Here is a 21572-nt window from a genome sequence, read left to right on the forward strand (position 1 = left end):
AAGCATTTCGGATGTCAATCCTGCAAATCACGATCGAAGAAATTTCCGCGATTAGCCGCGATGGGCCGCGGCCCATCGCGGCAAATTTTGCAATTTTTTAAAATGTAGGTATAAAAAAAATCGGCTTCAGAAAACAAAATTATCAATGAGAAAAGGGGACAAAATCTCTCTTTCCTGAGAGTATAGTAATTTCTAATTTTATCGTTTTTCGGTGATAAAAGAGACAGCATCTTTAATTAGTCGATTTAAGAGAGGAACTAAAACACGCAATTTGGCCTGGAGCTCAGCGCAGAGAGGAATGATGACGAGGACTTGAGATGAAAAGGACAAGCCCTCGGCACTGCGGTCGACATGTAACACATATTAGCGCCTACAAGACTGCATGAATACTTCACCCATTGCGTCAAACACAGTGCGCCGCGCCGGTCAGGAGCAGTTGGCGTGAAACGCGTAGCGCCTACAAGACTGCAGGAATACTTCACGCATTGCGCCAAACACAGTGCGATCAGCCCGGTGCAGCGGCGGAAGTTAAAATTATTAAACCACATTTATGTTTGTTCTTTCAATTTTTTGGTTCATTTCTTACACACGGAGGACCTTGTTCACACAGAGATATGTTTATGGAACTTAACTTTCGCGCAAAGTTCCGTGAAATTTTGCTAGTAGTGTTGCCAGGGCTTTCGCAAAAAATGTACTCAACACGAGTAGGTAAACGTATCTTATGCACCCCTCCCCCTCCGGCACGTTCACTTGATGGTTTTTATCGATGTTTCAAAACGAATGAGATGGGGGCGGAAAAAAACAGGCGGCCCATGGGCGGCAAGTAGGTAAATCCGGCCCTGCAAACAGCGATGATCACAATAGGTTGTGATTCTGCTCGTTTTTGCCGATAACGGGCCCTCAAATTGCACTATGGGGCAACGCTGCCGCACACGGCAAATGGTACGTAATTACTAAGATACGACTTTTAAATATTTCCATGAGTATAGCCTGTGTCACACTATCAAAATCAAAATACTCCATCAAAATGTCAAGGTCAAGTGCTGTGATTGGTCCAAGTCATCGAATGAGCCAATCACAACACCTGACCTTGATATTTTGATGGCTAATTTTGATAGTGTGACACAGGCCAATTGAGGGAGAAGATTCAGGTAAAGGTGAAGTGCGTGACTGCCGCATGAATAATCTCCATTTTCTTTAGAGATTTATTATTAATTTACTTATTTCCTTCATTAAATTTGATTGAATTCTCAATCCGTCCTTTCAACGTACAACGACGACGCATGAATGCAATGCGTGACACATTTTACTATCACAAAGCGGGAAAAATTAAAGACTCTCCGTCTTTCTTCAATGCCTGTGACTGGAATCAACTAATCAGGTTTTCGGGATGTCCGTGTTGCATACACGTAAAATTGCAGGCGTTTTGATTTTCTTGAGGACAACGTATGGTTACGATTCTCTACGCTGCTGTGCTAAGGAAGAACGCCGTATGAGCATACGAGAGTTGTCATATTTCTTCCGATAAAATGTTTATTTTTGAGGAAAGTTATGAATATTTTTCTTTGAAATTTGCAGGAACTTTAGGTAAAATTACGGACAAAATAATGTGAAAAATTGGAAGAAAAAATAGCATAAGTTTACCAGGAAATTCGCGTTTTATCAAAGGAAATTTGGCAACGCCTAAAGGTTCATACGGCGTTCTTCCTTAGCACGGCAGTACGGTTCTCTATGTTTCCCACGTTGAATTATCAATCTTGTTCACCATGAAATCCTCCAATTTCGGATGAGCCATATTCCATTACGCAGTGCTACCAAATGGTAAAAATTTTCCACTAAAAACATTCCAACAAAGTCATCGCGGATGCCAATCCCGCAAATTACTACCTATAAAATTTCCGGAAATTTGCGGGACCGGTATCGCCAAACAATCGTGATCATCGCTGTCTGCAGGTTAAAAAGCTTTCTTGGATTCAAAATTCACTAACTTTTTAGATATTTTGAACACAAAAATACTCGACTTTTCTCCAGATTTTCAGTGCTTTTTAGGCATGATTTCTGATAAAGTCGTGGTTAAATAGGTCTGAGCACAAAGCAGGTATCTTAAAAGTGAAAAAATCCTATGCTCGGGCCAAGGACAAAAATTGCCGCTGCAAAATTCTCTAACTTTTTCCAACTTGTCAAGGTTAGGCAAAATTCATTGACTGAGTATGTTGCTGAGTTGGGGTTCTTGGTCAAAAAAAGCCTCCATTTTGACATATCTTGAGGGATTAACCCCAAATGGACGCTTCAAGACGAGGAAAATCACTTTGTGCGCTCCCCTGGGAAAAATTCCGGTCGTCGCGGAAGAGTTGCGTATTTAAGGTCATTTTCATGCACAATTTGCAGGGTAAAAGTCCTCGGAGTTTCTCCTTCCCTAAACTATACGGTATCTATGTTCATATTGAGCAGTAAACTTTCACCAGGCTCATCACTACTTTGAGAGAAAAAGGATTTTTAGGATTGTCCATGGATCACTGCAAATAATCGATTTCAGCAATAACAAATGTAGGATGCTACTTTCACGGACGTGAAAGTAGCACAGTAGTAGTTCAGGACGTGATCTGTATAATGGTACCTGATCTTTCAAGAGAATTTTTCATAACTTTGTCTTTGTCTTTTTTGTCTTGTCAGGGAATAATGCCTCCCTCAATTTTTAATCTTTCAGGGTCAAACTTACACTAAAATTTCCAGAGTTTTTTCCTCTTTAAAACATCTAGCCAATAGTGATATTGTATAAAGTAACAAAAATAAATGTTTAGAAAAAGACACTGACATATCAGGAAAACAAAAGGTGTTTATATTAACAAAAATGGAGAAAAACATTGATCAAGTTACAAACTGGGCTTGTTTTGCGTCAGCAGCCGGGCTTGCCTTGGGCATCGGATGCTTTGCATAGTTGTGAAAAACTTCTTCCGGGATATCATCATTTAACTCACATTCATCATCTTTTTCTACAATTTTGTTGTCAATCCAGATAGCATCAAAGGCGAAGTTGGTCTCTTTCTCCATGAAGTATAGTATCAGAGGTAATATGAATTCTTTCTTGACTACTGGCGACACAGTAAAGCCTGGCACAGAGGTGTCTGGTGCATCACGGCACACAGTAAATTTACGTCGATTCAGCGATGCTAATTCCATTTCAATGCGAACTCTGCCGGAAGGAAAAAAAAAACAATGGTGAAAAGCTTGCACTGAACCCTTAATACATATTGACAATGAAACTCTCAAATTACGTAGCTCACTTGCTGTGTTTTGAAATCTCTGCTTCCATTTTATTTTTTAAATGAGAATAAATCAACATAATTTCTTGAGATTTTCATAGAATATTCTTTGGAAGAAGAAAAAACCCCAAAAAGGTTTTTAAGAATAATTGACTTTGAGTAGTTTTCCATTGAGAAAAAAAGCAAGACAGAAAGCCTGTAACGTCGTAAGCCAAGAGATACGTGGTTTGGGAGTTTCACTGTCAATATGGGATCGAATCTGGGAAAAGTGACCTTATCTTTGGAAATTTTTCCTTAACTTTTTGCAAACAGCCAAACACTTAAACCGTGTTTTTCTACACCCTACAAATGTTTGTCTTAGAACTTTAGGACTAGTAATTCCTTTAATTTTTGAGATTTTAAAGTAAAATTTGTGACAAAATTTCAACATTTTCTTTCTACATACATTAGCAACAAGTTACAGACAATTTTCTACTGAAAGATAAGATCCCTTGTCACAAATCTGATTACATATTTAAAAGACAGCATTTATGGAGTCAGGGATTTAAAGGTATTATTATGGAACTTTAAACATCCTCTTAAATCATGGCTCCGTAATGTTTTTCTTCCCTTGGTTATCTGTTCAATTCGGTAAATGGGACTTAAAAATACTTGCAATTGGGAATACTGATTTCCTGTAGTATAATGTGTATTTTAGTATTACAAGGGCGAACCAATCTCCATTACCCATTATACTTTTCTATCAGATTTTCTTTCTTCCTTCAATATTCTCTGAAAATTACATATATACAGCTACAAAGTATCCCAAACCTGCTGTACCGGGCTTTTTCCATGTTTAATTTCAATTGGATGAAGTCTGGGACCACTGGGGGTGAATAAGGAATTGACTTCAAGGAATCTGAATTTTACTGTCCCTTAAGTTTTGAAAGTGTCCCCTTCGGTAGTATGCTCCGTTACCAAACCGACGCAGAGACCTGGGAAAATCAAGTTTTCATATGTAATTTACCCCCAAAGAATCCAAATTTGTCTGGAGCCTTCTAGAGCCTTGCCAATAAGGTACTGGACAAGCCCAGGACTTGTCAAATTTATAAGTTTAGAGCCCTCAGTGAGGCTCCAGAGGGCTTTGAAACTGGTAGATTCGGATTCCTAGGGGTCAATTGTCAATGAGAACACCTTTTTCTTGGATCTCTCTTTCGATTTTGTGGCCTAGTATTTCATCAAGGAGATTTCTTTGATAGCTTATCGATGTTTTTGGTCTGATTTCATTCTGCCTATCAAAAAATTGTCTCCGAGAAGAGGAACATTTTTCTTATGTTTCAACAAAAGAGGATGAAAGAAAACGTACCTAGGATAAAGCACTATGTGTATTGACTTGTAGATATCTTCTTTGGTAAAGTTGTTGTTTAGAAGAAATTGAAGAGTCTCATCAACTTGAATGAGAGGAACTGTCCGCCAGTACGGATGCCGATTTAACCTTACAACAATATCTGCGTCTGCTTTACGAAACTGTTTTCCTAAGTAAATCAAAAGATCGTCTGTACCAGTCCGACTTGTTCGCAAGGTGAACTCTCTGAAAGCATGAAAAAAAAAAAAAAATTCGGTATCCTTTGACTTGGGCTCTTTGGCTACATTGAAAATCTCCCGCTTGTTGAAAAAGAAAGATTTGAGGAGAATTTTTCTATTATATACAAGAAAAAAGAAAAAAAAAGTTAACAATTAAATATACACCTACATTTCTTTCTCTCTACCACTTTTAAAAAAAGATATTTCTACGCTAAGCGACCTTCTCAAAAATGCATTGGTCTTATTGAAAATCATAACTTACCCACTGTTGTCTAACAGGAGTGACATGGACAATTTCTTGAAATCAAGCTGGCGACACCAATTCAATTGTTTTATGACGAAGTCTACTTTTAGAGTACATTCTAGGAAGCGTGGATGAAATTTAAAGATTTCAATTTCTTTGTGACTGCAGAGAACTTTCAGTCTCTCTCGCAGTACATATGGTGAAAGTGTGAATACTTTAGGTGTACTCAATGATACATCGCAAGGCACATTAAATTCCTGGTAACAATGTTAAACAAAAGTCTAACTTTAGAACTGAATACAAATAAATATAATGGTTTTAAAGATAAAGCTAACTACTACCAGGATTGCTACATGTCACTAAACAAGATTTGGATTAAAACACTAAACTGCATGAGTTCTCTCCAAAGTTTTTGTAGAAAATGATTTACACAACAGCAAGCTCCGACATAGACTTCTAAGCAAGGTATTAATGTCAACTTGTAACATTAAGCCACTGGATAATAAAAACAAACAAAAGACATCATTTGTATTTTGCCATTTGACTGGTGTTGTTTGCAAACATTTATACATTGTTTACAAGTTTATTTAAAAACCTGCTGTTGTGCGCATGTTTTCCACTCAAAATTTGAAAGAGAAAACTCGCAAGATAGATATCGGTAAACTAAGTAGCGTAATTTCTTGAAAACTGCCTTGATGTTTCTTCACTGTTGGCAGAATATTTTGTATGAATTTTGAGCAATGAAGTTAACTTGTTTTTCTTCCAAAAAATAAAATAGGAGCAGAAATTTTTAGACACCGCAATTTAGATACGTGGTTTTGAACATAGGCCATCATTATCTAATTAGACTGCATAAAGTCATACCTTTTCTAGTAGTCAATTAATGCCAGTGTTAGCCATTAAAATGTTCCATCATGACAATCTATTTACATCTTCTATAATATTTTGTTGAGCTAATGGTCGGGTTGTCTTTATATCTCTTAGTACAAACCTTATACTTCTTCGTTTCCATGCATTTTTTTTTATTCCTAGTGCGTTTTTACTTTTTGTTGGGCTTTGTGCCTACGTTCTGATTTAGATCAACTAATAATGAGACTTGTTTAAACATCACACTTATGAAGCGATTAGCATATACAACTGAATTAGAGAATCAGACAAGAAGACAAATTATACATTACCTCTAGAACAGAAAGTATCGATTGTGCTTGTGAGTATTGCAAAGTGAGTAAAATAGGTTTCTGGCGTAGAAAACTTGGGAAGTTGCATCCTCTTGATTGATAAAACTTCATTAAATTAAATAAAGACCCTGCATTCATATATTTCATGAACCGAAAATTAGCAAGAACCTAAAATTTTAACAGATAACAAACAGGTTTATTTAGCTGTTCAAGTACTTACTCTAAAGTTTTTACACTTTTTCAGAAAAATACAAAAGCCCCTGTACTTAATCATTTTTATTTAACCCAAAAGCGTCATTTCATCGAGAAAATTTTTTGATTGCTATCTTTTTTCACCAATTTTCACCTTGCCTTTCTTGTTGCATATTGAGATAGGCAGGAGCAAATTTTCACAGCTGAAAATTGGAAAAAGTCTCAGTTTCTGAGTCTGAGTTTTCTGACGAGTCATCTATAAAAAAGCAGAGCCAGATGGAGTTGTCTGTCGCCAGCAAAATGTTTAATTTTGTTTTCCAAGGGACAATAGAGCTACCAATGCCTTTCACAAGTCAAAATCTGAGGGGCTAAATTTAAAATTTGGAAAGAACAAAAAATAAAAAGTTCCCATATAAGTAACAAGAGGAACTGAAAGACAAAGTCTGACCAAAAAACGCTTTTGTGCACATCCTGATGATACCAAAGAGCAACCTTTGCCCCTTGACTGAAATTGCACTTCCGGAAATACAATAAAAAATTGACCAAATTCTGTGATGTTGGCAATTTTCTGCGTTTCCAACACTTTCCTCAATAGAGTAAATACCCGAAGGTATTTTTTTTTTTTTTTTTTTTTTTCAAAGAATTTTTCACACATTTTATTTTTAAACCCAAATCGAAGTTTTTCCTTTTGGATATCGAGAAATTCAATAAAAATAATTTTCTTGACTTACTCTCAGAGACTCTCTACCATGCACCATAGAAGACTTTTTTTCAGTATGCAGAACTTAGGCTTGAAAGTGCAAGGTCTGTTTTCTTGCCCTTTCATTTTCCAGTTGCAGTTTAAACAGTGAAATATACTGCTGAGCGTGAGATTTGAACAATTTTTCATTATTCTGCCGTAATGAAATTACTAGACTCTAAATTTTTTTGCTTTTTGATTCCTGCAACAAGTACCAATGTACCATGTTCCAATGTAGTCAAACTACATTTCATGTTGCATAATATTTTCTCATGTCTCATTTTACCGACAGAAAACTAGAGGAACATAACATTTTAAAAATTTCGGTGAAGTTTCCTATGAAAATAAAAAATATATTCACAAAATTTTAATTTAGAAAAGTGCATAGGTTTCTGTTAAAAATGAATTAAGAAAGAAAATTAGGCAACACCTTACATAGTTAGGCTGATTCTGGTTAAGTCATAGTAAAAGCTAGTTACAGCTAAAGTCAAGGTAAGCAAAGTCAGTAAAAATTCCTTACCATTTCTCTGGTGAAGCCAGCAAAGTTAAGGAGGTAGAATAAGTTCGACTTGAATGCGGTAAAACTTAGATCCCGGACGTGATTCTTGGTTAGTTTGTTCAAAAGATGTTCATGTTGCAACCGCATTTTTCTTTTCAGATATGCTTTTATCACAGCCAGATATATAACATCCAAAGTGTTCTTCTCTGTTAGAGGAGGCACATCAAGGGAATGCTCCTCTAGGCCCTGAGCTCTTTTTATGAGATTGCTTATAACATCCCAATCTGCAGGTATCAATGAATATGCTCTCAATAAGGCAATTGAGGCTTTGTTGCAATCTTCAAAACTGAAAAAAAAAGAAATTTTAGTAAAACTTCAGCATGCAGTTTATTACCTCACCTCTCCATTTAGGAATTTCACTTCCATCATTATCAATGTAAGTTGTCGGAATATACATGCAGCTAAATTGAGAAATGCATTACTCCATTATGACAGTAAAAAAAAACCAATGTTGTTTCATAATTTTGAGAGAAACCAAACCAAAAAGTATCTTTAAAGTTTCCTAAAAGCATTTCTTAAAAACGAAAGAAAATTCACATACAATTTTAGGAAAAGCTATTAAATTGTTTTCTTAAAAAAAAAGAAATGAAATAAAACCGGAACATAGAAACATAAGAGATTAGACCATTGCAAATCATTGTTCACAATTATTTAATTTACCATTGGTATGCTGAGTATCAACATTTTAATGCAAGTCTAGATGGCTTTCATTGAGATCCAAAGAGGCTAAAAACACTACTTTAAAAAAAATGAAGGGGCACACAGCACATGGTAACTACAAAAAAGTGTATCTAATCAGTTAGCTCTGATATTTCTACTGGCTGTTTTCTATTAATTCCCATGAAAATTCGATAGAAAAGTGGAGGATGATAATTCAACTTACTTATACAGAACAGGGAGCGACAAATGAATGTGACACTCTCGACAAATGGTCAAGCGGTTCATCAAAGTTGTTGGATTGAGCGTGAGAATTTCAGGGTAGTTATAAATTGTTTTGTTTGCATATGTTGCATACTGAAAAAAAAAATGATAAACAGATAAGTAATTAAATTGCCAAAACAAATACCTGTCAAACAATTTTCAATACTACTTACCCACCTTACACACATCAAATTTTTTTGGATTTGTCATTTCATGGTTAAGAGGGGAAAAAGCACTAGTATACCATAGATTAGCTAGGAAGGGAGAGAGGCTGGAAAACAATCTCTCTTTCAATTTTTTTCTTGTCTATTACATGTGCTATCACTTTAAAAAAGTTTCAAGTTTTTGATACTGAAAATAACTTTGCTTGTTTGTGCAGTGAAATCTGCAATTGAATATATACTGTCCACTTCATTTCATAGCACTTTTCTCAGCCTTGACTTCATCTAAGGAAGCTGAGCACTAAAACTCCCAAAGGTCCTTCCATGGCTCAAAAAAAAAAAAAAAATAAATAAGCAAATACAGTAAAATAAATAAGCACCTAACAGGAGCTGCGGATTAGGAATTGAAACAACAGAAATTAGAATTTCCTCTATCTGTGAAAAAACTAGGTATTACATGAGTTCTCAATAGAGCATATTCTGGTGGTAATTTGTTAAAAAATGAGGAAAGTATTCAGAGCTGATCATGTTTAGGAGGGCTTAGGTATGGTAGACCTGAAATAAGAGAAATACAGACACTGAATTGCGATGATTTGCCAGGGTCAAAATATTATTTGTTAATGTTTTCGTCACAAGAGCAAGATCATCATTCAAAAAAGGCAGCTCAGGTGGGAGGGGAGGAGGAATTTAAGAGTTGACTCTCTCGGACTTAATTTTAGAGAATTATGATGACTAGAGGAAATTGCGTAAGATTTTATGAAGTTCACCATCTCCCAAACAACACTCGGTTCCTCCGACACAACAACTTTAGTTTCCCTTAAAATTTGGCTGAAATTATATTTCTGCACACGAGAGCTCAAAGGTAACCTTAAATTGACACTGATAAATAGTCATCTACCCAAGAATAAAATTTGTTCCTCACCTGTAAAAATATCGCGTTTTCCTTCAAAGTGGCTACGCCCTGTTGCCGGAGAGTGTGGTTGGTTACAGCTATGTGTTGGGCAATGTATCTGGGACAATCTACAAAATTTAAAAGAAAAAATAGTTGAGCAAAATTAAAAACCTAATAAAAATATTCATTGCAGAAAAATGTAGACGAAGAAAGTTGGATTCAGCTAATAATTGCTCATTAACAACGTTGCCAAAATGTTCTAATAATACTGCTAATGTCGCTGCCAGTACACTCCTAATATTATTGTAAACTCCTCTCTTGTATTGCTCACATTTTCCTGTCCTGTTTTACCTTGCTCTGCAAAATCTGATGAAACTGGCAGTTAAGTTAGATAACCGAGAAAGCAACATGGCAAATTTGGAAATAAGGCATAGACTTACCGAGTGTTGTTTCCAGTTCAGTTTTTATATCTGCAGTAATTTGCTGTGAAAGAGATTCATTTTCTGGCCATCCAGTTTGACAAAAAAGTTGTTGAACTCTGGTGGCCATAGACCTAACCAAATTGGTTCTTGACATGGAGTGAAATTTGTTCCAGGGAATCATCTGAAACCATAAAATATGCATAAATGGTAATGATCAATGCTTGCTCCATTACCTGATCAATAGCTTTTGTGATGGATCACAAGAAAATAAATAAAAACAAGCATCAGTTTTCTGATACAAATTTTACATAGAATACAGTGCTTGGACACATTGAGCACTATTTTGAACCTTTCGCTTTTGAAGAAACCAAAGTGTACTCAAGGAAAATTGAGTGTTGAACTGATTTTATTAAATTTTATGATTAAGATATATGTATACAACTTCAAAATATTGTAGCCGAGATAAAATTTTGCTCAGCCATCTGTCTGACACTTACCTACAGCATTCAACACCTTGAATTGTTAATTTACTGAACAGTTTTCAATCTCTGATGAGACCTACACAGATTTGGATTTAGAAACCAAACTTATTTGTTTTGGTTTCTTCTTGGACGTGGACTGTATGTTCTGATGAATTCCCTAAAAAATTGCTTGTTTCATCTGCAACATTTCACAATTTCCACCAAATTTTCTTTACCACTTTATAAGTTGTTGTAGTGAAAACAAGTCCAGCATCAAATAGAATTTTACTGTTTTTCTAAAAATATTGAAATGCAGAAATTACAGAAGGTTGCATGGTTTAAGAGTTCGACCATCAATGCTGGATCGATGACATTACTAATCCTTCATTAGTCCAGGGCGGACTTTGGTGAGAATGAGTGATGTCAATCGTCTACATGACAAAGATAATCCTCACACAACCTTAGGTATTAATGGAAATCTACTTGTTCAGCTAAAATTTAAATTAAGACGATGTGACCTGACATCGTCACCTTACGGCCCAAGTATCACAAGCACCATTTTCACCAAACTGAGTTGTGAATAGTTTCGAAATACCAAGAAGCATATACATGGGGGCCGGCCATAAATTACTTAAGGCTCTTGGGGGGGGGGGGGGGGGGGGGAGAAGGGGTCTCCAATGGCCTTGTGGTACCTTGCAAGGGGGGAAGGGGGAGGGTTTAGGACTGAGCCTTAAATGAGCTTTCCAGTCTATATTGAAGAAAAATGCAAAAATCAATTTTTTGTCAGATTGATAGTAAAATTCAAGGTGAAATAGAGGAAATCAGCTCATCACCGATTGCTGACCAATCGGACCAGGCTCCTGTCTTTTCTTTTGATTCCCACTTTTCCACTCCATGGGATGATGATTGAAGACTTCATTCTTGTGTCAACTTAATACTTTTAACTATTCCAAAGACAAAAAAATCTTCAATTATGGTCCATGTATTTTTGTTCATTGAGCTAATTGTATCATTAATATTTCCTATGAACTTACTTCAAAAATTTAGTTTCATTAATAAAAACTTTGGCCTAAAAATTTCATTGTTTTTCAATAGGAAAGCTTAATGCTTAGATCTGCGATAAATTAAAAAAAGGGGGGGATGGGTCAGTCGATGCTTACATACTTTTTAGAGGAGGGGTAAGGGATGCCTTACGGGGGGGAGGGGGGTCTAAATATTTGGAAAAGTGCGATGCGTAATTTAAGGATGGCCCTATGAGATAATAATAACTTTTTTCAGAACAAAAATTTAAAAAAATGAATAAAACTTGATTAAAGTTTAGGTACTTTTGTATCACAAGCGTCATCAACTTAGGAGGAAAGTATCACAGGCACCGAGTTAAGGAACCACTCACCTTTCTGATTGCTTTCAATTTCAGTTACAGCAACCCTCCGTATGACTTGAAGCTAAATTATTTTCGTGCATACATGCATCTCATTATATCAAATATAATATTTATTTTAGAATATGAATAAATATAGGTACGTAAATCCAATGATCCATGTAAGAGCAAGGTATCAAAAGCACCAAATTGGGTAGCAGCTTATCCTTAGGATTGTTGTTACAATTTTAGTATCAACAATGCTTGGAATGACCTATAGCAATTTGTTACTTTCTGACCAGAGTATCACAAGCTCTATTTGTATCGAATTTGAGTCATGGATGGTTTTGAATCAATAAGATGCGTTTGCAGCCAAAAATAACAAATTTTTTCACAATAATTATGAATAAATATGGGAAAAACTCCATTAAATTTGATGAGTTTCCATATCATAAGCTCCAAGGGTTTTCAGAATGCCCAGAGCATGCGGTATCACATGTGCCAATTTGCAACGGAGAAAATATTTGTTTAAAGAAATATTAATAAAATTCAAGGTTGGAAGTTGTACTTGATTAATATCAATAGTTTCAATCAAAACTCCTTCTCATGCCATCGCAAATCAGTTTTTTCAAGTCTCCTGAAAAATTGGCTGAGTGGCGCTTGTGATACTTTTGCCAGAAGGTGACGATACCTACTTCCTTGTATATAAAACCTTCGTGTCTTACCTTGTTGCGGAGCTGAAATTAGGGCACCAACATCATGCTTAAATTCAGTAACTAGATTTATGTTTCATTCAAAGAATCATTTGATTCAGAGGCTATTAGCACTCTTTTCCTATCACTGGAGTTAGAGGAGAGCATTGTCAAAGGAAAAATAACTTGGCAAAGTATGAAGAAAAGTCACAACAGTGAGATGTCAAACTAGCAATTGAATTAAAATTAAAAAGAAACAAAGGGAGGAAAATATCACTGCACGTTGTAACTTCGATTCGATGGGAAATGAAACTATATATGCTGGAATAATGTGGACTTGGACTATTTAAGAGAATTTACATGCAATTTTTAAATGGAAGTCGTTGTTCCTCAATGTTCTGAGCCATGAGCTTGAGCATGCAAGCGCGGAGAGTTTGATAAGATTCTTTGTTTACCGAATTATAATCACTCATCTGCAACACCGGAGGCAATGCAACAAACAGCAATTGCTGAGACAGTGTTGCCCTGATATAAAAAATATACAAAGAAATACCATAAGAATTCTAACTTCATCCCATTTTTAAACAAATAGCGGCAACATAGCACACGGGGCTGAGTTGAGGTTATGTTTGTTTACTCTCGCATTTTACAACTTCCCTCATTCCTCATTTTTGTCCTTTTTTTTATGCAAATACAATACTGTGCCTTGGTCACTTTTACTTTTGCATATAATAAGTTTTGTGCCAGTAGTTTTTCATATTTTCATTCCACAAATGAACAATTTCCCGGTGATCATGAAGTTAGTCATAGAGATTTAAGCGCTGAAGGTGCTGCAGAGATTGTGTACATGCTCATTATTTTGCAGTAATGCTTACTTCACTGGATAATAGTCATTTTTTAAATGTGTGGTGCATCTAATTGGTAAATCATGAATCCTCGAGAGCTGTACAAACTCAATGAAGAAACTTTGCGCGCTGAAGTAGACAGAAATCCATTTGGTTCATTCAAAATTAATAATAACTGGAAGCGTTTGGAAGATATTGAAGAAAGATCACCATGTTCGAAATGTCACAAATCTCGTAAATATTTTTGCTATACTTGTTGTTTACCTTTAGAAAATGTGAAGCTGCTTTTACCACAGATATCTGTAAGTATACACTCTTATACTACTTTCTTTTGTAGGTATTGACATTTTACAAGACACGACAGACATTTTTTTTCATGACATTTCACGAAGAGTAATCTTCATGATCAGGTTTTGATCTTGCACATTAACCTAGTGGTATTTTTAATTTTTATTTATTTATTTGTTTCTACAAATATAATCGCAACACAGAGTAGAGAAAGACAAAGTTTAAACCGTGCAGAGTAGAGCCCTTTTGGCCAGACTCCTGGAGTAAACATAACCCTGAGTATCACAATAGTGCCGGAGAAAGTTAAGTAGGAATTTGAATGGCTGTAAAGTAATAGTATGGAGCATATCGACGGCGAAACTACCAAACCACGTATCTCGTTTGCGGTGTTTAAAAATCTACGCTCACATTTTATTTTTTGGAAGTAGACCAAATCAATATCATTCCTTGAAATTTTCACAGAATTTTCTCCGCGCAAAGAGGAAAAATCACAGAAATTTTCAAGACAGGACGTTAAATAGTTTTTCATTTAAAAAATAAAGTATGACAGGAAGTCTGCGACGTCGCAAACCGAGATACGTGGTTTGGTAGTTTCACCGTCGATATTTTTGATAACTATGTGTAAACTTAAATTTAGTGCTACCATCTGATGAGCCCATTTTTATCATATTAGACGCTGATTTAGATGAAGAAACCAGTGGAAGTTTATTCGATAACAAATGAGGAGGTTGTATAAATTAAAATGGATGATATGGTTTAAGCAACAGTATTCAATGCTATTCTGATCCTTCTCCTTGGAAGACAGAATATTGAACTGTTGCATGGCTTAGTATGTCACTACATGTCAGTGATTCACTGATCACTAGCTCAAAAATCATAACCCTGATTATTGTGTGTTTCTCCAGTAATGTTTCTCTGGCGTGATCGTACTACCTAAAACTGACACATCTAATTTTTCCCACTTCATATTTTTACCTGTGTTTTACAGTTGCCTCTGAAAATTGATATTATCAAACATTGTAGAGAAATTGATGGAAAGAGCACTGCAATTCATGCTGCCATCATTGCACCAGAAGACGTCACCATCTACACCTACCCTGATATACCAGATTACTCAACAGAGCCTGGTGTAAGTATTTGTAGGAAATTTCTTCCCAGTTTAATTCTTGCAGTAGTCTGTTAAGAGCTCAGAACTATCCAATCTGTAAAATTAAGACATTAGCCGAAAATTGTATACAATTCTCAAAGAAAAGATCTGCATCGCTAAATTCCCAAAAATGTAACCTTCCCCTTCTTTTTCTCCCAGGACAAACCCTGTTTTCCAGCCCTCACCATATCAGACATTCCTGAAAAGAAGAAAATAAAGATCAGTCTTCATCCCAACTAAAAGTCATCAAAAAAATAACACATAAAAATACATTCATTCGTCTTTCAGGGATGAGATCTCTGTGCTCATCTCTTGGGAAATCATCCTAGCATTCTCTTCTCTTTTGGTTGTCCCAACATAAGCTAGCCTCTTATCCTTTTTACATTCTCAAGCCAATTTCTTTCTTTAACACTGGTCCACATCCTATAACCCACACTCACCAGAAATAATTGCATTTTACTGTTGTTAATCTAGCCTCTTTACTCAAGATTTTCATCTTCAAAGCCCGGACTGGTTTTTTAGTATATGCATACCTGCACTGGTTTTGTGCAGCATATTGTCCTACCTACCAACAACTACGATCCAATATTTTCCCTCCTCTTTCTGATCTCAATAGGTACCATAGTTTCAAAATTTTCTCATCAAATCCCTCCTTTTTTCAAACAACATAATCTTCAAATTTAATTTATTTTTTTCTTTTCCCTTATTCTTTCAATTTGTGTACTTCTCCTTTTGATCTCTGCTCTATGTGTTAATGCCTGTTAATTATTAAAGCACCTATAAATAAATTTATATAACACCAACATTAGAATAGAACTTACAATGTAAAGTCACACACCATGAAAAATTCATCCTATCGCTGAAAATTTCAAATGAAAACCACTAGGATTCCCAAATTCTATTACTAACTCCCTCCTGTCTGGGGAAGTGTACATTTGAGGAACCTGCACCACAGACTGCCCCACAAAATCCTTAATCTGTCTCTGAACTGACTGCTGAATTGCCATGTGCCTCTTTCATTTGTCAGCTATTTTGAGCTTTTTGTGGCTCTAGTTAGCATTAGATGTATATTTTGGTTTTTGCAATTTCTAAGTTGCCTTACAAATTTTTCAGATACCACCCAAAATTAAAATTTAATGACATTATTGATATGACAGCTAAGTTTTATCAGCCATTCTGCTTGTCTTTCAATTCAAAAAATCTGAAATATATTTCTTGTTTCTTGTCACCCATAAAGACATAAATATTTCATGAAATTTATTGCTTTAATGGTTTCAAGAACACCTTTATTTCATACTTGAAGAAAACTGCCCTTAACATATCACAATTTTTGAAGTTCATTCCTCTCTTCTCTATTAGTGATTTAAAACAAGATGTGTTTGGCATTTTTCAGGTAATACTTATCTACCCCAATAAAAGCGCTGTAAGTTTGGAAGATTGTGTCGATCCTTCCAAAAACTGCTCTGAACGTCTACGAATCCATGAAATTAAGAAAGCTGTATTCATCGATAGCACATGGAATCAAAGTAAAGGGATCTACAAGGATTCGCGTATTCAAAGTAAGTATTGAATCTCTTGTTCTGTCTTCAACCCGGCTAACGTTGATTCTTCATCTCGTATACAATGATAACAATGAATTATTTTAAGGATAGTGCCCAGGGAAGGCAGAACAGTTGTCTCCAGCACATAGCATGAACTGATATGAATCCTTCTTGTTAGGGTCGAGAACTGGGTTTCGGAACCATGTCAACGTCAAAGTGTTCGACACTATGTTAGCGACGAGAGTTTTAATAAAAAAAAACGTCGCACGGTGTTATAGCGAGAGTTTTTTTAAAAGAAATGTTTTTGGCACCAGTTGCTCTGTGAGTAGGAACAACAAACTACAGAGAGACGTGGATCAAATAAGGACACTGGATCTTCTTGAGATGAATTCGCTTATATTGTCGAAAAATGAGAGCACAGAAATCACACAACAGTTCGGAAAATAAATCACTTGAAAGAAAAGCGTGATGTCGTGAGAAAGGGCACAAAATTTTTAAGGGCGTGAGAGAGAGTGTACGTGTATGTTCCACGGGTCTAGATGCTCAGAAAAATTTACAAGAGTTCAGAGAGATGGAATAAAGTGACAGACCTAGATTTTAGGGCAACCCACGCTTATATGTATAGTCTTTCTGAAGTCACGGGTGGTGAGACAACAAGCCTGCGCGTGATTGACTGGCTATAATCTGCGTAGCTGTCAGCTGCAAGTTCAGTAATTAAAATTAATGTTGATATATAAGAAGATAGGAAAAAAAAGGGTTAAATAATTGAAAAACGGACTTTTTGAAAATGTGAAGTAGAAATGTATTGGAATATGTTGACATAGTCTAAGCCAGTAATCAACTTTCACTATTTTCATTCCCGAAGAAATTACTTCATGAGAGGATGCCAATAAGCAACACGCTCCAATCTATGAAATAGAAGTTTGTGGAGTGAAAATACAAATTGGTACAGAAGATGGGCGACCAATGAGGTCTAAGTTCAGACGCATACAAAGCATGAGTCTGCAGCCAATGAGGAGGCAAGACCAGCAGGCGCCATGACAGCTGACAAGGGCTGCCAACCATCAATTTTTGTATTTACTTTTCATAGTTCAATGACTCCAGAATATCCTGTTAGTAACTCCAGTGCATACATTGTGAAGGAAATTCAGTTTAATTTTAATAATTTCGCAAATTTTATGGTTTCCAATTTTCTTAGGTTTGCCATGCTTTGTGCTACGATCTCGAATATCTCAGTTTTGGAGGCATCAACGGGGCAGTCCAAGATGGTATTTAGCTACGATAGAAGCCATCCATCAACTGTTGATTGATTATCAAGCTGCTTTAAAACTACATCTGAATAAAGAGAAGACTAAGTCCGAAGATAGTGGTCAGCCGGGCTTGACGGTAACAGATTCCACCCTAAACAGAGTAAGTTGTGATGATAGTCTAGTTTATGATAATGCCTATGATGATCTGTTGTTTTTTTTCCGATTCATGTATGAAAAAATTCATCAGTTGTATGATCACGAGTCACTTAGGTCGTACAAACGGCCGCTGACTTAATAAAAGGTCTTCTACTAAGCCTTGTCATCTTTTCCTCACAGCATCCCAAAATACCATATCTCTAAATTATTCGTGAACACATGTACAGCACTGTTGGTAGAAGCCGGTGTTAAGCCCAATACAGACGGTTCACTTCATTGATAAAAAGCTGAACAAAAAAAAAATGCAAACATATTTTATTCATTTACCATTGCTCTGTGATATCATAATAACGATAGACATTGGCATGCAGATATTTCTATCAGTTTCCAATTCACCAAAATACAGAATTGGGGTATGTTGGTCAGAAGATTCCATCTTTCCAACTTTCCATCTGATTAGCGCTGCTTCTTGAATGGAAAGCTGAAAGTAATGTCAGATTCAAGTTTCAATTTAACACTATCCGCTTGTCGTGCTTTCATGTTTGCACCACATGACGCAACTTTTCATCCATCAAAAGCGGAAGAAAAGTTTGACTGTCTGAATTGGGATTTAGACAAAACCCATCGCCAAAAGTCGGATTAGTTTACAATGAGTACAAGTATCTAAGAAATTTAGATGGTTCTCATTCTCTGAAATCCATAATATTTTTTTAACAATATTGGAAAGTTGCTTATAATTTTAAAAATAGAAGATTGCGTTGGAAAATACTGCCAATAGAAAATTACAATTGTAGGACAACTTAATTCGATGATTGACTTTTGGAAAGAGGTTGCAAGATTGGATTTTGATTTAATTCATTGATGAAATTAAAAAGCCCTTGATTAATTTCGCAAGAATAAACTTAAGTCTTTAAGATGAAAAAAAAAATATTATTTTATTTTAGAGGAAATAAACGCTTAAAAACTAAATTGTACAAGAAACAAATGTTGACAGGGTGTAAGAGGCAAATCACAGCAGGAAAAAAAAAATCATTTTTTCCCTTCAACCATAATGATATGGTAACCAAATTTCGTCTTAACAGGAGGATCAGTGTACACAGGGTTGGCCACAGTGGAAACTGGCAGTGCAAAGGCAGCATCTTGAAATGCTCCCACCATTGAGCCTCGTGTCATCCAACCCAGGTCACCCTATAACACACAACAGACATACATAAAAAATGGGAAGAGAATTAAACTAAGTCCACATCCAGAGATTCAAGGAATTTTTTTATAAACAGCATTTTTAAGTTAAGAGTCTTCTTTGAGTTTAAGTGTTCCATAAGAATATTTTTGATGAATATCAAAAGATTTCACAAACTTCTCTTTAAGTAGTTGATACAAATAATTTTTGCTGCAGAGGATCATAGGATTCTAATAAAAAGGCATTTGAAAAAAAGAGATTTTAGATTTTTGTAAAGGCACTAAAGGTTCAAAACATGAAATTCGAAGAATCCTGCAAGCCAGCCAAGCAAAGAATGATTGAATTAAGCATGATCAGATTAAAGGAAATGTAGTTTATCCAAATAGGGAGATGGCAGAGAATTATGGAGAGTCTCTTGACATATTTTAGGGTTTGGAGCATTTGTCTAAATTTTGGGAATCTGCCATTCTTTTCTCTTGTTTGAATACTCAATTAAATTTCGAAACTATTTCTCAGCAGGTTGCATAAATTAGGAGAAAACATTTTTCTGTACTTCAATTGGCAATGCAACTAGACAAAAGAGCTCTCTAATGTAAAGAGGAATTACATTTCAATATCTTTTAGAGGTAACATTTTGCGAAAAACATGACAGTGCCACTAGTTTTCCACTAGAACTCCCAAGCTCAAAAATATCTCTCCAAGTTGAGATTGTCATGGAATGTATTCCCTGTATTACGTTGGGAGTTTTACAGAGAATACCAATGTCATAATCGTTTTCTCCGCAAAATTTTACAAAAAAAAAAAAAAAAAAAAAAAAAAAAAAAAAATCATTGAAATTGCAAATCACTTATGCATGCAAGAGTTCCTTTTGGTCTCATACATGACAAATCCATTGTAATCAGTTTTTTAATTTACCTCTCCAAAACTCACTGACTGTCCTTTTCAAAAATTTTAATGAATTTTTGAAGAAAGCATCTCTTGTTGAGCAAGTTTTATCTTTGAAATTTGAATGCAATTATACAAAATGAAATTTAGCATCAGATTATGCTATCAAACAATGTGAGAATGATTTTACCATAAAAGTACTTACCCCTGATCGAGCTTTGTCTTCACTATACTGGGCAGCAATTTCAGGAAATTTACCACCATTTTTCAGTTTTTCTAGGGCCTCAAGACTTTTTGACTGCTTTTCACATAAGATGTGCCGCACCTGAAAAAGAGCATTGAAGAATTGAATGAGTCTAAGTCTGGTCACAGTTTGGAATAGAATCTAGAGATATGTATTACAGGAAAATTAAAGTTCACATGTTGATCATGCCAGCAAAGGCTCGTTTGACAGTAAGCACTTTAGAAATTCATAAGAAGTACTTAAGCTGTTCTTCGTGTGATAGTCTCAAAACTCAATGAATCATCCTAGAAACAGGTTGCCCCGATTCAATTTGGCAGTTACTTGAGTTTTTGCATTTTAAAAATTAAAGCCCTGTTCAGACGATTAAACTTTTCATCCAACAAAAGAAGATGAAAAGTTGAATGGAAAATTGGACGCAAAGGAATTTGATTAAATTAACGTTGCCATGTGAAAATGTAGGGTGGCTGAAATCTAGCCATGTTGGGATTTTTTTAGCCGTACTCTCTGAGAGTGATCCGCTTAATCAAAAAAGAGCCTCTGCCAAATTCCAACCGGATCAAAAAATACTGACCCATGCTGATAAATAAATCTTTTCTAAAAGCCCTTTAACATTTTAAAACAGTTTCTCATGAAAAAAAATTAATTTTCTAGTATTTTCTATGAAAAATCTGAGGTCATATTCAGCTTTAGCAGAGAAACGTAATTGGAAAAGCTTCTATAGATCACCTCAAAATTTTTTTTACCCTCCCTGATTATACCAATCTGCGTCCAAAAAAAAGCTTAATGTATAATACCTCGGTGTTCCAGAAGTACTTTTTTTATGTTCCTTTTTTCCATTAATCATCAGGATTTTCATTTTATTTACCTACTCGTAAATTTCCGACTTTCACATAAGAACAGACCTGGCTGAAAGAGCATAAAATTTCCTATCATCTCATTATGTACGAAAAGTTATAATAAAAAATTCTTGTGACTATAATTATGAATATGGGTTTTAGATCGACGATAGTTACCCTAGGGAGATGGACAATAGGACATACCTTGACCGCATTTCCGCCTTTCTTTTCCTTGGCTCCACCGCTAGCTTCATCTTTAGAATTGCCTTTTTTCGCGGCTTTTGCATTATCACCTTTTTTCGGGGCCATTGCAGGATTCAGGAGACAATTTACGAGCCAAAACTTTAGAGCAAGGATGTCGAGAGTTTCCCGAACTGGAAGGTCCAATATTTCCAGGTGTAAGTGGTCGAAGCAAGCATTTGAATTATTCTGAATTGAAAATGTATTTAGTGCTTGAGAAGGGGAGGGGGAGAAAAAACAAATGCTGTGTAAATAATTGAAAGAAATAAGTAAATGAATAACTTCCCAAGAAATAAGTAACCAAGCAGCCAAC

At 35.6% G+C, this 21572-nt stretch overlaps 3 protein-coding genes across 3 annotated transcripts; 1 reads left to right on the forward strand and 2 right to left on the reverse strand.

Moving 5' to 3' along the window:
* Positions 1-2816: 2816 nt before the first annotated feature.
* On the reverse strand, positions 2817-13074 carry mTerf5 (mitochondrial transcription termination factor 5). The gene is made up of 9 exons (XM_019057665.2): positions 12681-13074; positions 10153-10315; positions 9743-9840; positions 8622-8752; positions 7700-8024; positions 6249-6416; positions 5089-5327; positions 4609-4833; positions 2817-3193 (listed from the first exon to the last, which is right to left on the reverse strand). The coding sequence occupies exons 2-9, from the start codon at positions 10313-10315 to the stop codon at positions 2869-2871; spliced, it is 1674 nt and encodes a 557-aa protein (XP_018913210.2). The 5' UTR covers positions 12681-13074; the 3' UTR covers positions 2817-2868.
* Positions 13075-13266: 192 nt separating this feature from the next.
* On the forward strand, positions 13267-18031 carry LOC109041269 (tRNA-uridine aminocarboxypropyltransferase 1). Its single transcript, XM_019057547.2, has 4 exons — positions 13267-13794; positions 14769-14909; positions 16321-16486; positions 17667-18031. Exons 1-4 carry the CDS (start codon positions 13576-13578, stop codon positions 18011-18013), a joined length of 873 nt encoding a protein of 290 aa, XP_018913092.2. The 5' UTR covers positions 13267-13575; the 3' UTR covers positions 18014-18031.
* Positions 18032-18790: 759 nt separating this feature from the next.
* On the reverse strand, positions 18791-21555 carry LOC109041270 (peptidyl-prolyl cis-trans isomerase NIMA-interacting 4). Its single transcript, XM_019057548.2, has 3 exons — positions 21224-21555; positions 20145-20264; positions 18791-19062 (listed from the first exon to the last, which is right to left on the reverse strand). The coding sequence occupies exons 1-3, from the start codon at positions 21326-21328 to the stop codon at positions 18904-18906; spliced, it is 384 nt and encodes a 127-aa protein (XP_018913093.1). The 5' UTR covers positions 21329-21555; the 3' UTR covers positions 18791-18903.
* Between the last annotated feature and the right edge of the window lie 17 nt (positions 21556-21572).

This window comes from Bemisia tabaci, chromosome 1, assembly GCF_918797505.1.
Source record: "Bemisia tabaci chromosome 1, PGI_BMITA_v3".
In the NCBI taxonomy this organism is placed as follows: domain Eukaryota; kingdom Metazoa; phylum Arthropoda; class Insecta; order Hemiptera; family Aleyrodidae; genus Bemisia; species Bemisia tabaci.